Source organism: Panonychus citri, unplaced genomic scaffold (assembly GCF_014898815.1).
Source record: "Panonychus citri isolate SS breed McGregor unplaced genomic scaffold, ASM1489881v1 Contig00144, whole genome shotgun sequence".
NCBI lineage: Eukaryota > Metazoa > Arthropoda > Arachnida > Trombidiformes > Tetranychidae > Panonychus > Panonychus citri.
In genome coordinates, this window is record NW_026515549.1 from 100,239 (window position 1) to 115,633 (window position 15,395).

General features: G+C 33.9%; 5 protein-coding genes across 6 annotated transcripts; 3 read left to right on the forward strand and 2 right to left on the reverse strand.

Annotated features, from left to right (window-relative positions):
* Positions 1–304: 304 nt before the first annotated feature.
* Positions 305–3,130, forward strand: LOC128396429 (ATP-dependent zinc metalloprotease YME1L-like). The gene is made up of 6 exons (XM_053357010.1): positions 305–475; positions 543–949; positions 1,022–1,160; positions 1,224–2,371; positions 2,445–2,552; positions 2,625–3,130. Coding segments are annotated over exons 1-6 (1,953 nt in total). The 5' UTR covers positions 305–474; the 3' UTR covers positions 2,775–3,130.
* A 217-nt stretch (positions 3,131–3,347) lies between these two features.
* On the reverse strand, positions 3,348–5,003 carry LOC128396433 (leukocyte surface antigen CD53-like). 2 transcript variants are annotated; one of them, XM_053357017.1, is made up of 5 exons: positions 4,456–5,003; positions 4,240–4,337; positions 3,987–4,172; positions 3,847–3,921; positions 3,348–3,788 (listed from the first exon to the last, which is right to left on the reverse strand). In XM_053357017.1, the coding sequence occupies exons 2-5, from the start codon at positions 4,303–4,305 to the stop codon at positions 3,381–3,383; spliced, it is 735 nt and encodes a 244-aa protein (XP_053212992.1). In that variant the 5' UTR covers positions 4,306–4,337; positions 4,456–5,003; the 3' UTR covers positions 3,348–3,380. The 2 variants fall into 2 exon arrangements, with proteins under 2 accessions (XP_053212992.1, XP_053212991.1); XM_053357016.1 differs by having other exon boundaries at positions 4,240–5,000.
* Positions 5,004–5,953: 950 nt separating this feature from the next.
* On the forward strand, positions 5,954–9,596 carry LOC128396435 (troponin I-like). The gene is made up of 8 exons (XM_053357021.1): positions 5,954–6,275; positions 6,716–6,823; positions 7,099–7,222; positions 8,814–8,914; positions 8,981–9,024; positions 9,088–9,129; positions 9,196–9,301; positions 9,363–9,596. The coding sequence occupies exons 1-8, from the start codon at positions 6,273–6,275 to the stop codon at positions 9,426–9,428; spliced, it is 594 nt and encodes a 197-aa protein (XP_053212996.1). The 5' UTR covers positions 5,954–6,272; the 3' UTR covers positions 9,429–9,596.
* A 90-nt stretch (positions 9,597–9,686) lies between these two features.
* LOC128396432 (putative methyltransferase DDB_G0268948) lies at positions 9,687–10,948 on the reverse strand. Its single transcript, XM_053357015.1, has 2 exons — positions 10,462–10,948; positions 9,687–10,406 (listed from the first exon to the last, which is right to left on the reverse strand). Exons 1-2 carry the CDS (start codon positions 10,744–10,746, stop codon positions 9,855–9,857), a joined length of 837 nt encoding a protein of 278 aa, XP_053212990.1. The 5' UTR covers positions 10,747–10,948; the 3' UTR covers positions 9,687–9,854.
* Positions 10,949–11,115: 167 nt separating this feature from the next.
* LOC128396425 (uncharacterized) lies at positions 11,116–15,389 on the forward strand. Its single transcript, XM_053357005.1, has one exon. It carries the CDS (start codon positions 11,266–11,268, stop codon positions 15,160–15,162), a length of 3,897 nt encoding a protein of 1,298 aa, XP_053212980.1. The 5' UTR covers positions 11,116–11,265; the 3' UTR covers positions 15,163–15,389.
* Positions 15,390–15,395: the final 6 nt, after the last annotated feature.

The window sequence follows — 15,395 nt, forward strand, 5'->3', positions numbered from 1 at the left end:
TAATTCAATGTAATTCGTCAAAAATGAGAAAAAAGATAAAAAGACGAGGGATCATGTGGATCACGAAAATTTGACGAAATTTTTGTAACCAAAGCCAATGAGCAGAGATTAGAACGAACTTAACTTGATCTAACCAGACCTAAATCGTGGCCGAACCGAGGCCATTCTCATCGCACTAAAGTCTTTCGCTATTATTTTTCTAAATGGACTTGTGGCTCCATCTCGTTCCTGCAAAGATCGTCACTCGATCTCTTTGAATTTACCACAATAAAGATGAGAATTTGTAGCCAATCAGCTGATGATTAAGTTGAACACATTTTTATCGGTACTTATGGTGTAACCAGATAATCGAGTTTAAATATTAATTTTGTTTAATTAGTTAATTAATTTGTTGATCTCTAATTTAATCTCTGAATTTTGTCCTTTGGTTCTCCTTCTATTCTATTCTGATGCCTGTTCTTCATTTTATGTGAAAGTAAGATCCAAATGCGAACTTGTCAATTCCAACCCAAGTTTAATTCACTTTTCTCTATTTTCTCCAGTGTTTAGAGCTAAAATTCTTCCTGTCACTGACTGTGCTCGGCTACTCTCTTCTCCTTCGGGTCGTTATGCATCTTGTCTGGTTCTCATTGCTGATAAAAGAGGTTTAGGTCAATTTCGACTCAAGGATTGCAGCCTTTATTCGATATTCAACTCGTCTGCTTTATTCCAGCAGAAGAGATGGTTCAAGGCAGATAGAAATAAACCAGTTGATGGAGAACGGAAGGTCTATGGAATTGGAGGCTTGTCCAGGAAGGAAGAAAGATCTCTTCTCAAAAAGTTACTAGATGAAACTCTTAATTTGAAGAGAAACAAAGAAACAATTCCAAGTATTGAACAGTCCAATGAAAAATTTCGTCAAATAATCAGAGATGAAAACTTGACCACAGATGAGGTTCAACGACTTCAGGTAATCTTTAATTGAAGAAAATGAGACTCTTAAAATCACCGTTGGTTATCATTTCCGGTTATTTTTTCTCAGATCGCTTTTGCCGAAGGCTATGTCGCCGCAGAAGGAAAACCTAGATCGACTAAAAAACCTTTCAAAACTCGATTGAAAGAGTATCTGTTTCTTGCTATGGTGATGACTTTACCTTTGTTGATTTTAATTGAAATATCAGGTGAGTTTACAGTTGATGAGCGTTTTATTCGTTTTAATAATTTTTGATTACGTTTTATTTTAGCTCGACCATTTCGTAGAGTACTAATAGGAAGTGGCAATCTTGTTAGTCCTGAAGATATAGATGTTACTTTTTCGGATGTTCGCGGAGCCGAGGAAGCTAAACAAGAACTTCAAGAAATTGTTGAATTCCTTAGGAATCCAGATAAATTTTCAGCTTTAGGAGGAAAATTGCCTTCAGGTGTACTTTTAGTTGGTCCTCCTGGAACAGGGAAGACACTTTTAGCTCGTGCAGTTGCTGGTGAAGCTGCTGTTCCATTTTTTCATGCCGCCGGTCCGGAGTTTGATGAGATACTTGTCGGTCAAGGAGCTAGAAGAGTTCGTGACTTATTTGCCACAGCAAAATTGAAAGCACCTTGTGTTATATTCATTGATGAAATAGACTCTGTCGGTGGCAAGAGAACAAATTCTGTTCTTCATCCGTATGCCAATCAGACTATTAATCAACTTCTAACTGAGATGGATGGATTTCGTCAGAATGAAGGTGTTATTGTTCTTGGAGCTACAAATAGAAAAGAAGATCTTGATAGAGCTTTATTGAGGCCTGGTCGCTTCGACGTTGAAGTTCATGTCTCTGTGCCTGATTTAAAAGACCGAGAGAATATATTTGACCTTTACCTTAGCCGTATCAAGTTAGCTCCAAATGTTGACTCAAACCGTCTTGCAAAGAGGACAATTGGCTTCACTGGAGCTGATATTGAGAATATGGTTAATCAAGCAGCACTTAGGGCAGCAATCGATGGTAAATCATCTGTATCTATGGAGTACTTTGAATCAGCTCGAGATAAAGTTGTTATGGGTCCTGAACGTAAAAACAAAATACCAGATGAAGAAGCCAATGCAAACACAGCTTATCACGAGGCTGGACACACACTAGTCGCTTTGTATACTAAAGGTGCAGACCCTCTTCATAAAGTAACCATTGTGCCTCGAGGACTTAGTTTAGGTCACACCGCTTTGATGCCTGAGAGAGAAAAATATTCAAAAACCAAATTAGAGTTCATGGCTGATCTTGATGTGCTCATGGGAGGTCGAGTGGCCGAAGAGATCATTTTTGGGGAGGACAAGGTCACTCCCGGTGCCTCATCTGATTTCAAACATGCCACTGATATCGCCACCAATATGGTCAAACACTTTGGAATGTCAGAAAAAGTAAGTTAGGCCACGACTTTTCTGTCGATATCCCAATCGAAACTGATTCATCGATTTTTTCTTTATGATTTAGGTTGGGGTTCGATTCTTTGAAAACTCTCGAGATGGGTTAGTTGTGATGAACGATATTTCTAACTCGACCTCTGAATTAATAGATAACGAGATCAAAAGAATATTACAGGTATTAATCATCCATAATCTTATTGGAATAATTGTCTTTCATTAATCTTAATTATCTTCATTTCTCTTGTAGGAATCATATGAAAGAGCCAAGAACATTTTAATATCCAGAGCAGATGAACATCGTCGTTTAGCTGAAGCATTACTCAAATATGAGACGTTAGACTCTGAAGAAGTTGCATTAGTCATTCAAGGAAAAGATCCAAGGGCACGGAAGAGGTAGCTCTCTTAATCAGGAAGTCGTTTCTCTACATTTTCTTGTGTCTTCAATTCTTGAAACTAGAATAACTTTTAGCATGTTTCAAGATATTAGTCATAAAAGCAAAGGTATTTTGCTGATTCAATTGCATTGAGGAACTTCCGTTAACTACTGATTACAAGAGTTAAAAACAACAACCTAATGAGCAATACACATCAAATCCATTTGTTTCTACCAAATTGTATCTTATTGTCAAATAAAATCGAGACAAAGTAGATACAAATTGGATTATTACAATTGAAATATGATATTATAATAATGTCATCATTTTTTCATTGAAGATTAAAGACCGAAAATATAATTATTTCATCCAAGAAGAAGTGATTTGCATAATTTAACGACATGAACACGTCATTTATTTTCGGTTTACTAATCAACACACTAATTAACTAATTATTATTATTACATGAAACCATAATAATCAATTTAAATTGAGTAATCACAATCGATGAAAGGAAAGCTAAAGTTCAAAAAGTTTTTGAAAAGTTTTATGGATGAACGATTATAGAAATGAATGGATTGGATTCATGGTCTTAATTATTGGTGATAAACTTAAACTGGACAAATTTTTTATTGAACTTTAGCAGCTCGAGCTAAGATACAAGCTATTGAGGCAGCAATTAAAAGTGTCAGTCCGATCACAAGTAGAACCGTTATCATCGTGTTGAAGAACAATTTCAAAATGGTTCTCAATTCCCCCTCACATCCTTGAGTAAATTTAACTTTATCGATTGGACACTTATTTTGAGGTCGATTCAATATACTTATCGAAAGCGAACTGGAACAACAAGAAGCAGGGACAGTATTATCTTCAAATTCTGGTAGATTAGCGGCCCACCAAGCGGGACCATTGTACCCACAGCATTTCGATGTTTGATGAAGAGTATCAATCGCAGCCGAAATTGAATTTTTCTTCGGATCATTTATTCGATATTCAGTAAATGCAGTCAACAATTGTTTCTCCATGATCTCATCAAGCTATTGGAACAAATAGATTTTATATTAACGCTAAGAAATACTAACAACAAGCAATTACCTTAACACTGTAAACCATGAAGATAATCACCGGTCCAATGATTAATATTGCTAATATACCAACGGAAAAACAATACTGGAAATGAAAATAGAAAGCGAATCAGTGAATCATGAATAGGAACTATTCTAATTAATTGTTACCATTTTAAGTAAACATGAGTTTTCCTTAACTGAACCAAAACAGCCCAAGAAGCTAATTGCGAAAACAGCGATTCCAGTAAACACAACAATCATGGCTCCGGTATCCGGAGTGTCTATTATTTGTTTGAAATCCATTGATTTGATTAGGAAATAACCACCAAGGCCTGCGATTATGGCTCCGAAACACTACAATTGATTAATCATTTCATGAAAATTAATTTAAGTGAAATTTCAATGATTTGATTTAAATTACCAGAAAAATAAAGTTGAATGTGAATAGGACACATTGTATCAATGAATTAGTAAATCCTTTCACCATTTTGGATTAATTAACTTCAATAACAATTTAGTCTGATGAAAAAAAATCAACAATCAAAGCGAAAGTAAAAACACAAATTTAATGATTTTATAATGAAGTGTGAAAAAACTTATTCTCAAGAAAAAAGATAACAATTTGCAAACAATTTACTTAAAATCAACATGATTCAATCGGTTGCGATGATAATTCCATTGGTCGATGAATGTTGACTGAATTATTCCACGGAAATGACATGACGACACTTTAACTCGCTAAAATGTTGCGACAATTTCACCACAATCAAATGACCTCTTCAATGTTTCTCCTCTTTTCAACTTTCGTGTTTACGTTTTAATATTTTCTTTCATCTAATGTCGCGCTTGTCCTAAATAAAGATCATCATCATCATCATCATAATACTTTCTTTTTCTCTTTCTTTCCACCCTCACTTCCTTTCTTTTTCTCTGTCTACTTTTCTGTCACGCTTTTCTATTCTCTCATTTTAATTGTCCCTCTTTCGCCATTTTCTGTCTATCAAAATCATTAAAGCGACAACTTTATGAATGGAAATGAAATAATAATAATATTCATGGTGAACATGACTAACCCTAGAGAGAAGTTAATTGTTGATTTAGATTTTCATTCTTTTGCAATTTGGTTTACATGCATTCGAAAGATTAATCAAAGAGCTCATCAAACTGAGCCCCAAAGCAATTAATTAACTTGAAACAACTCAAATATTTCGATTATCGCCTTTTAATTAATTGTTTCAATTAATCTTTGCAATTGATCTAAACAACGATTGTGAGTCGACCTTCATTTTCTAGCCAATTAATAACTAACCGTATTATAATTTGCGAATGAATAGATCTTGCTTTGAATACTCTCGGAATTTTCCTCAAATAATCAATTAGATTGATTCGTGCAATTAAGCCACTGGTGTGTATCCTTAAAGGGACTCATGGCCTGAGTGAATCGGCTTTATCCTTATGGATCAAAGGTAACAACCAACAGATTATTCTTTCGACCAACAGATGGCACTTGAATTTTCTGGTTGATTTTCTGGTTAAAATGAAGGAAAATGTTTAATGAACCAGAAAGAGCAACAAGAGGTTTAAATTATCGAAAAATCGAATTGATTATCAATTGATTAGATTAACAAAGTTGCTGTTAAATCGTTATATTAATTGATAAAAAGCTTATTCACGAAAATTGGAAATCTAATTAGTTTCAATTAAATATTGATTCGAATAAAATATAAAAAAATCTCACGGAGAATAGCTTTTCTATGGAAACTGGCAGATTGGATCATTTCGAATCAAATTACCAGAAAATTGTCTCATTTCCAGAAGATTTTACACCAAGATTGGTTTTCTCATTGAGTTCTACTAAGTTTTGGCCATTTATTTACATGGTTTTCGTCATTATCATTATTTTCATGGTGAAACTCATCTCAATTACTAACTAAATTACTATTGCAAACGAATTAAACTTTTGAAAAATTTCGAGAAATTTAGATTCAGTTAAGCTCTTTTTCGTTCGCTGATTTTTCTGCTCTCATCCTATGGAAGTTCAGAAAAGAAAAAACCTCAAAAATAACTTGTTCCTCATCTCGATTCTCATCATGAAACTCAAATTGAGCTCAAATCATCTTCAAGATGAGCTCAAGCTCATCCACCCTCGACAACCAAAGTGTCTCTCTTGCTCCTTATTTTCCCACTGCTCACAATCTATCCCAGTGGTTCCTCTGATGTTTTTTATCGCAATTTTACCACCGCCCTTAAGCCTAATTTTAAATACACACTGAATTCTGTCCCACTCTCTTCCTCCTTCAATTGCTCACTCGACTTTTTCTGGTTCCATTTTATCATATTTTCAAAAGTACCTAAATTTTCATAGACAATATTTTCATTTTGCTTATTGTTTCCAACATCGACTTAATATCTCGTCAACTTTTTGATTTTGTGTCCGTTTAGAATCAACTAATCATGGTGAGTACTAATACTTAATCAATTGATTAAGAAATTATCCTTTAACTGTTGATTGTAAATCTAATGATTTCGTTGACATAAATCAGTTAATCTAATCATGATAACTTTTTGTCTAATACTCACTTTTATTGTCTTTTTTAAAAGTCCCAATTCTAATATCGATTATGATAAGTGTCACTAAGAGACGTTCATTGGCTGTTTTCATTTACTGAAATTATCTAAATTGTGATTGATTTATCGAAGTTTTATCAGATTTTCAGAGTTTAATTCAGTTACTGTATTATAATACTCTTTGAATAATCAGAATCAATTAGATGATTATTAGTCTTTCCCTCTCCTTCATAATCAACTAGATTGAAAGTTTTGATTGGATGAGTTGGATTCAAATGGATTTTACTCAATATTGATAATCTGATTATATTTAATTATTATTTTAACAGGATGATAAAGCTAAACGCCGAGCTGAAGTTCGAGCTCGACTTGAACAAGCAGCTGCAGCCAAAAAGAAACGCGGATTCATGACACCAGCTCGTAAAAAGAAGCTCCGAGTAAGTTTCATTCAGAACTTTTCATTTTTTCAGGATAATAAATGAGTAACATGTTTTCTGACAATCATGTCGACTTTATGATGAATGCGACTCATATTTCACCCAACAGATTAATAATTTTTGTTAAACATCAAGTAAACTTTTACTCGAGCTTAACAACAGTCATAAGCACATATTCAACTTGAAGATGAAGCTTTTGAGTAATAAATTAATTTACCTACAATCAAATTGGAAGCCGAATAATTGATATTTTTACCCTGATTGATTTTCAATAGAACTTATTGAGAAAAAAAGCTGCCGAAGAATTGAAACGAGAACAAGAAAGAAGAGCCGAAGAGCGTCGAAAGATCATTCGTCAGCGAACTGGTGAGCCCAAAGGAATAGATGGAATCAATGAAGGTGAGCAATTTACTAATTGTTCCAATTTTGACAAAGGCTTAGAATAGATTAAACTTTTGGTTGATTGAAAATTTTAGAGTAAAATTAACTTTAGAATCGCGATCATTGTCTTAATTGTGAAAAATACAAGAGAAGGTGTTTTTTCCTATGCTATCATAAGCCAAAGATTCACTAGAACTGATAATGTCAAAGTGATTTTAAAGAATCAGTTGAACATTTTATTGGCAAAGATTAGCATTTTGAGATTGATATTCCTGATCAATAAATGATCCTGTTCCAAGATTATTGATACTTATCACAATCAACAACATAAACAAACAATTAACTTGATACCTTGTGCTTACTCAGAGATAAGCAGATTGATTGTTTATTATCTTCCAATTGTTACAATCTAAGTTTTTTAATACTTTTTCTCGTGCTAGTCAACTAATCAAATAAATCACACAGTCAATTGTTTGTTGGATAAAAGGTTTCACCTTGATCACAGTGAGAACGATGATGCGAGTTACAGAAGTGGAGTAATAAATGAAAACACCTATTAACTATCAATGATAATTAGCCGAGATCAAATTGATAATCTGATTGATAAGATTATCCCATTATTTTACAATTACCTCAATACCTTTAGCCAGCCTCTTAGAGATTATCATCTCCATCTTAACCATTATCAGTCTTATTCCTTATCAACAAAATCACGAAAAGACAAAAAAATCTCATTCAGTGCCACATATTATCATCTCGACACTTTTGAGTGTTACACTTATGCGTGGTTGTTGATGATTGTAAAGTATTATGGTTGTGACAATCAACGTCAACAATCAACGTCAAAAGGATTAACAGTTACTCATCTCTGTTGTTTTCAATTTGAAGGGTTTACCCTCAGGTCTGGAATAAACTCAAACATTTCCACTTTATTACTCAGAAAACGATGATGATAATAAAATCTATCGTTTATTTTCATGGGGTTTTATTTGTCTATTATAAGTTTGACAATATGATATTTGTTGGAAAATCTTTTGTAGTTTTTGGCTTAAATTGTGATGCAAGAGATTGAGCTTTTAAAACTGATGATTGATGCCAAGTTAAAAGTCACAAGGATTCATGATGATCATTGAGTTGGTTCAGTTGAGACATGATAGCTTTGTTTTTATGCATTTTGCTAGGATAATGTCTCATTTACTTCATGTTAAAATTGTTTGGTTAAGTTGAAAATGAATATTCATGATTCAGCCAAAAACATGGTAAATCCATAGTCAGAAATGTTAATTCAATCATTTCGTGCTGATCATTGATGATTAGTGTGTTGAAACAAGGAAGGAAAACTGAACATTATGATGATGAGAAAATGAAAGCTTATCGATAGACTATCGATTCTGAGTGAAATTGGTGACATGTGAAACTTGATTGTTTATCTTGAGGTTTGTCAATTGATTGGAAATAAATCATCATAACACTTTCATGTTATTCAAAGCTTTTAGTTGATAATTGTCACAGAATACAGAATATGTCAATGGATCAACTATTTCGCACTCCATTATAATTGGCGTGTTTATAATCAATCGATTAACTGTTTTCTCTGTTACTTGTTCAGCTCAACTCCATGCGATCATCAAAGAGTATTATGAACGGGTTAAGAGACTTGAAAGCGCTAAATGGGATCTCGAATACGAAGTCAATAAGAAAGATTTCGATGTAATTATCAATGGAAATTAAATTGCCTCAGAATCATTAACCAGTGCTAATTTTTGTTGATTTTAGGTCCGAGAACTTGCTGCTAAGGTTAACGATGTTCGTGGGCGATTGTAAGTAACAAAAATCGTAAAAATTAATATTAATCATTAATCACCTAACTGTTTTTCTTTCAGCATCAAACCTCCTTTGAAAAAGGTCTCCAAAACTGCTCAACAGTAAGTTAATCATTCATTTCATTTTCATCGAGTTCTAATCTTGTTGATTTTAATTGTTACAATTAGAATGGAAAAGATTCGTATGTTCACTGCTCGAGTTTCCCAAATGGATTATCGTTCTGGTCTTAAACAGGTCAACAAGTACTCTTTGGGCGACAAGGAAAAGGCAGAGGTAAGAGTAGTATCCGATGATTAACTGATTGTTGTTTAATTGTGTCTCGTCAATTTAACAGGAAAAACCCGAATGGGCTCAGAATCAGAAGGAGAAATCAGTTGCTTCTGAAAAATCTGAAGGTTAATCTGATTATTTAATTGGAATCATCATCACTACATCGTCTCAACTATTAGAATTGATAAAAACTAAATTAAAACTTGTAATTTCATCCATTTTAATTTGCTCAACTCAATTAAATGAACATAAATGAAATTAATTGAATCATTATCATTAAAATAAATCAAAAATACTATCAGTTTACAAATTGATTCAATTGATTAAAGTTCTGTTATTGTTTATAAACTCGTGGGATTATTGTCATGAAATGATTAAGGCTCAAACATTCAGGAAATTGCAGATTCATTTGTTTTACATTGTTTTACCACTGTTTTTATCAGTTGAATTATCAACAATTACATAATTAAAATAAAACATTAATCAGGTTAATTGTTTACTCAAGTATTCATTTAGATTTGTCACTTTGAGTATTTATGAACCGTATTGTAGATAACTAATTTTCTGGTTTTCGTGACATGAGAAGGAAAAATTCAAACTCATGATGAAATTGTGCTGAAAAAACATCGTCAGTTTCAAGTATAACTTTCAATTGGTTGACGATATTATCGGTGAATTTTTTGGCCTTTTCTGGATTCTTTTCCATCAGCTCATTATATGCTGACCATGAGGTGATGTAGTCGAAATACTTTTGTCCAGAATATGGGACTGAACACTTTATCGTGTTGATTTTATGATTATCATTAAAGGGTAACTTCAAGCCAGTGTATTTCGAATTGAGAAAATCAGTTCCAGGCTGTTCCCATAAGTCGCTCAGCTCAAGGCGACATTTTTCAACTAACTGAGCGAGTTTGTTTTTACTCGAAGAATCGTCTGTTGAAATAATTGGTACGGGCAAGTACCCAAAAGTAGCAAAAACCCCACCAGGCACGAGAATCCGATTAAGTTCAGTGTAAAATTTTTCCAGGTCGAACCAGTGGAGACACTGAGAGGCCGTGACTAGTGATACCGATTCATTCTCGAGTGGAATTGTTTCAGCTGGAGAGACCTGATTAGTAAAATATACTCAGATTAATTGCTCTTGATTGTTTTTCTCAAATTACCTTGAATGATACATTTGGATAAATGTTTCGCTTATTGGCTTCACCAATTTGAGCGGCACTTATGTCGATACCCAGGATGTGTTTAAAATGATCTTTCATAAGAAAAGTTGTTTGTCCTGAACCAGCGCCGACATCAACTGCCTGTGGCCATAGACCGTTAGTATCTGGTGGAAATCCTGATTCGAGGAAACTCAGAATTGAACCAATTAACGACTGAGGTGGAGAGGGTCGAGCCTGAGCATAGGTCGATGCGTGTGTTTCCGATTCAAACAATTGGATTGGCATTTTGATTAATCACTTGGTAAATTCAATTATACAATTATTCACAACATTCACAGTTAATTTTTAAACAATTAAATAAAGTCAATCAAAAAAATTGAATGGATGTCAAAACGACGATGTTATTTCATCAAAGACTTTATTGAAAATGATTTGATCAATTGATTCAACAAGTTGGTGATTAGACTGCAACTTGATTGGGCTCAGAGACTCAATGAGAAGATTGGAGAGATTTAATATTATTCCTTGGAAACGTATGAATGAGTTAGCAACGAATTGATTATCGCATTTAATTTATTGGATTTTATTGTTTTATAATTTGCGCCAAAAAACAATTAATTTCCTTTGACACAAATTGTTTGATGATCAAAAGTTTATTTCAATGTTAAAAAGTCAACAAGTTGAGGTCAAGGGTCTTCAATCTTCTCTTTGTATTAGTTTTAATTATTCTCAAGCAATTAATTACTTTGTGACTTTTTCTTGGGTTTGATTGTTCTCTGTCTCTTCTGTCCTTGTTCTTGGGAAATGATTTCAAAGTTGTTTCATCTCTTGGTTTTCATCAACCTCTCCAATTTAGTTTCTTGTGACCAACATGAAAACTCAACTCATTCTGCAATCACCATACCTGAGTTTCCACTGAATTTAAGTGTTCAAGAATTCGAAAAATTATTGGATGAAATCACAATAGAAAATTTGGAGGCTTTAAACCAGAATCTCAATGGTTCTCCAAATTTCTCTCGTCAAAAACGTGGTCTCAGTGGAGATCCAAACTATCAGCCGAGTGATGATTTCTTCAAATGGTACAACGACAGTTTAATTGAATGTCGAGAATCGCTGAAGAATCTTGTGGAAATTGAAACTCTAAAGCAAATGCTCAACGATGTCTTTTACATCGACGATCATAACGGTATCCATTTGAATGGAGATTTAACATTTGACTCTTTGAGTATATTGGAAACTCTTGAAACCCCTGATGTCGTGAGTGAAGATGGACTTTCTCATGGAGAGAAATTCAATCGAAAATTTGAAACAGTCGCTAGCAGTTTGAATACTATTGAGCAAGAAGTTGTCAAGTTGAACGATCTTCTTGTAGGTGCAATGAAAACCAATGGGAATCAACAAGTTTCCGGAAACATAACCTTCAATCATGCTTATTTCGATTGTGGAGACGTTGGTTGTGATATAAAGTCCATCAACACATTTACATTTAATGGTCGCAATGTTGAAGAACTGTCATCGAAAGTTATCCGTTTGAATAAGGATGTTACTCTTGCGGAAACTTTCAATTTTTCCCATTTAGTTGTTGATAATTTGAATGTTGAAATCATCAATAACATTGACACTGCCGATATTGTAACAAGGGATCGAGATCATGTAATCGTGGGAGAGGTCAATTTTGAAGGTCCAGTGCGAGTTAAGCAATTGAATGTCTCTAAAACGGTAAATGGACATAAAATCAGTCGAGAGACTGTTCTTACTACAAGTGATTCTCAAATCATAACTTCGCCCGTTACATTTTCTCATGACATTATTATCAAAGATCTTAATGTTGAAGGGAACTTGGCTCAGATTGGACCAGATATTGACACTTTTCTTTCCAATGTGGTACAAATTGGTGATAATCGTATTATCACCGGTAGAAAAACATTCAATGATGTTGCTGTTGACAATCTTTTTGTTGAAGGTGACACAATCAATGGATTCAATCTCACAGCTCTCAGTCGTCATTTGCTTACTCGCGATGATCCACAAACCATTCATTCAGTTGTTAATGTTAAAGAATTGACCATAAATGGTAATATTCAGGTTGACACGATTAATGGTAATAAATTGGAAGAAGTTATTGTTCGTCGTCATGTACCGACTTTGATTAGAGGTGACAAAGTTTTCGCTGGCCCTGTTCACATACGATCCATGGTGGTTGATGGTTACATAAATCATCATCCAATTATCAACCGATCTCTTGGTCTCCTGTTGAGAAGAGGCCCGCAAGTGATTACAGGTCACAAGGATTTCTTAGATATTGAAGTAAAAAATGTGTCACTACTTCATGGAAATGTTGGTCCACTGAGTTTCGAATTATTGAAAAGCAAAGCAGAAAGAATGATTCAAGGGGGTAAAGATCGTGTTCTATCGGGTCCAATCGAGTTAGAAGACATTACAGTCGATGGAACAATAAATGGAATCAAATTAACCAATTTAATGACCGACTATTTGCGCGTTAATGAAACTGAGATCCCTAATGTTAATTTAAACATTGCGAGAGCAAATTTTCAAAAGTCTCTACATTGTGACAAAATCAATGGTCTCAAATTTCCCGATGACTTCATCACCACAAATACTGAACAATTCATCAATGATAATATTCACCTCTCGAGTAATTTAGTGATTACATCAGCGTTGAATCTAACTTATGTTAATGGGTACGAAGTTAATGCTGCTCTTTGGGACTCATTAACATCTTCTAGAGACCAGATAATTACAGCGACCAAAGTAATTAACGGTAACCTTTACGTTAAAAACTTGAATGTGACCTCTTTCAACAATATGAACATGAGAGATCTCGTCTTGCTGAATGGGAATGGAATCATTTTAGGAAACAAGACTTTCAGCTCGATTAATGTGGTGGGTCCAAGTTCAGTTGACTCTATCGAGGGTGTTAAAGCGATCAATTCGATCTCATTTGATGAACTTTTCAGTAATTCAATCACCAAGAGAAATTACCAAACCATTTCATCAAACATTCATGTGAAAAAGCTCGTTATTCCAATGGGCACCAATATAGATGTCATCGAATTGGCAGGAATGAAGCTTGATGACATTTTATCTTCGGTGGTTTATCTTAAATCCAATAAAACCCAAATAATTAAAGGAAGAAAAAGATTCACCTCTCAAGCGAATTTTGGTAATCTAGTATTTACTTCAAGTTTCGCTGGCTACTCGAAAGATGATTTTACTAAGAATTATTTAACGCGAACTCCATCTGAAATAAACGCTGATATCAGTATAGATTCTGATCTATTCATTGAAAACGATCTAATTGTAACTGGAAGAATCAACGAGTTAAATATTGGATCAACGTCTCGACAGTTTCCAATCAACGATAAACCAATAGTTATTACTCGGCCGATGCAATTTCGTCATGTTAGAATCATAGATGGAAATGTCGAATCATCAACAATTAATGGAATCAAATTCGGTCAAGAAATGATCACTAGGAAATCAGCAATTAACTTTATTGGAGATGCTTCGTTTGCTCATGGATTAAAAGTTAATAATCTCACTGTTTCGTCAATTAATAATGTCACAATCGAAGGACCAGTTTGTAAACCAATTCAAGATGTTTTCACGAAACCTTATTCGCTAACAATCACTGGTAATGTTATTGCCGAACAACCGATTCAAGCAGGAAATGTCAATGGTCGACCATTCAATCGCTTAACTACCAACTTAATCAGAGGAGTGAAAAGATTCAATAAACTTAACATCAAAGGGCCGATTAACCTGAAAGGACTGCTGAATAATTTCCATGTTGATTATCTACAGAAAACATATCTCAGTAGAACTAAGAATCAGACAATTGATTCCGAAGTGATATTGAGAAATGCGACATTTTCTGGTCCAGTTTATATCGGTGGTCATTTATCAGGTCGTAATGTTCTAACTAATGGTATTGATATTCTGCGAGCATCTTCAATGAACTTACAAAGTAGAGGTGATCAAAACATCGAAGGCAATTTTTATTTCCCTGGTCGAGTTATATTCCGTAAAGGGTTAGTTAATTCGCCTGAGGTCAATTTCAATGGAAACGATATCAACTTCCCTCGTAGTGTTTTCCTTAAAGATAAACCTAATAAGGTCAACTCTACATTAATTTACGGAAGTCTTCAAGTCGATGATCTGAGGACTAGTAAACGTTCAAATCTACTCCATGATTTAAATAATCTCAACCCGATAATCCAATTCTATGGTTGGAAAAATTTCACTTCTCTTGAAATTGATGATCTAGTCGTTAATTATATCAACGCAATTCCAGTATCTTCTTATCTTCGCAATGATGCCGATGCAAATATAAACGCAACTATCGCTTTTAAGGGTGACCTCGTAATTAAGCCAAATTTAACTGTTTTTGGTTCGGTTAATGGAATCAAATTGCAAATTTTGGGATCAAAACTCGTCCAGATTGGTGGAAATAACACAATCGAAGCACCAATAAAGTTCAAATCTGAACTGATTGCCCGTTCAATGGAATTACCTGGACCATGGAGACGTGATGTATCTGAATCATTAAGGGAATTGGAAATTCCAAAGAAATTAAGGTCACTCAAAGCGAAACTTTTCTTAAATAGAGGAAAACTGAACGACATCGCTCAATATTTGGAAAAGCAGAAAAACTCGAAAAACGAAACAAGTTTAGTGTGAAAATAGCACTTAAAGTCTGATCCAAATCTCCAATTAATTCAAAAAATTTGTTATCTATTTTTAATACTTTGGTTAATTTTTCAACTAATTTATTATAATTTATTGAAATTGTTTATTCTCATAATTTTATCCAATAGAATGTATTTAATGTTGATTTCTTTTCAAAATTTCACTTACAAAATTTTAATGTGTTAATAAAATGGTTTAACTATCGTTTAAAATTAGAACTGAGT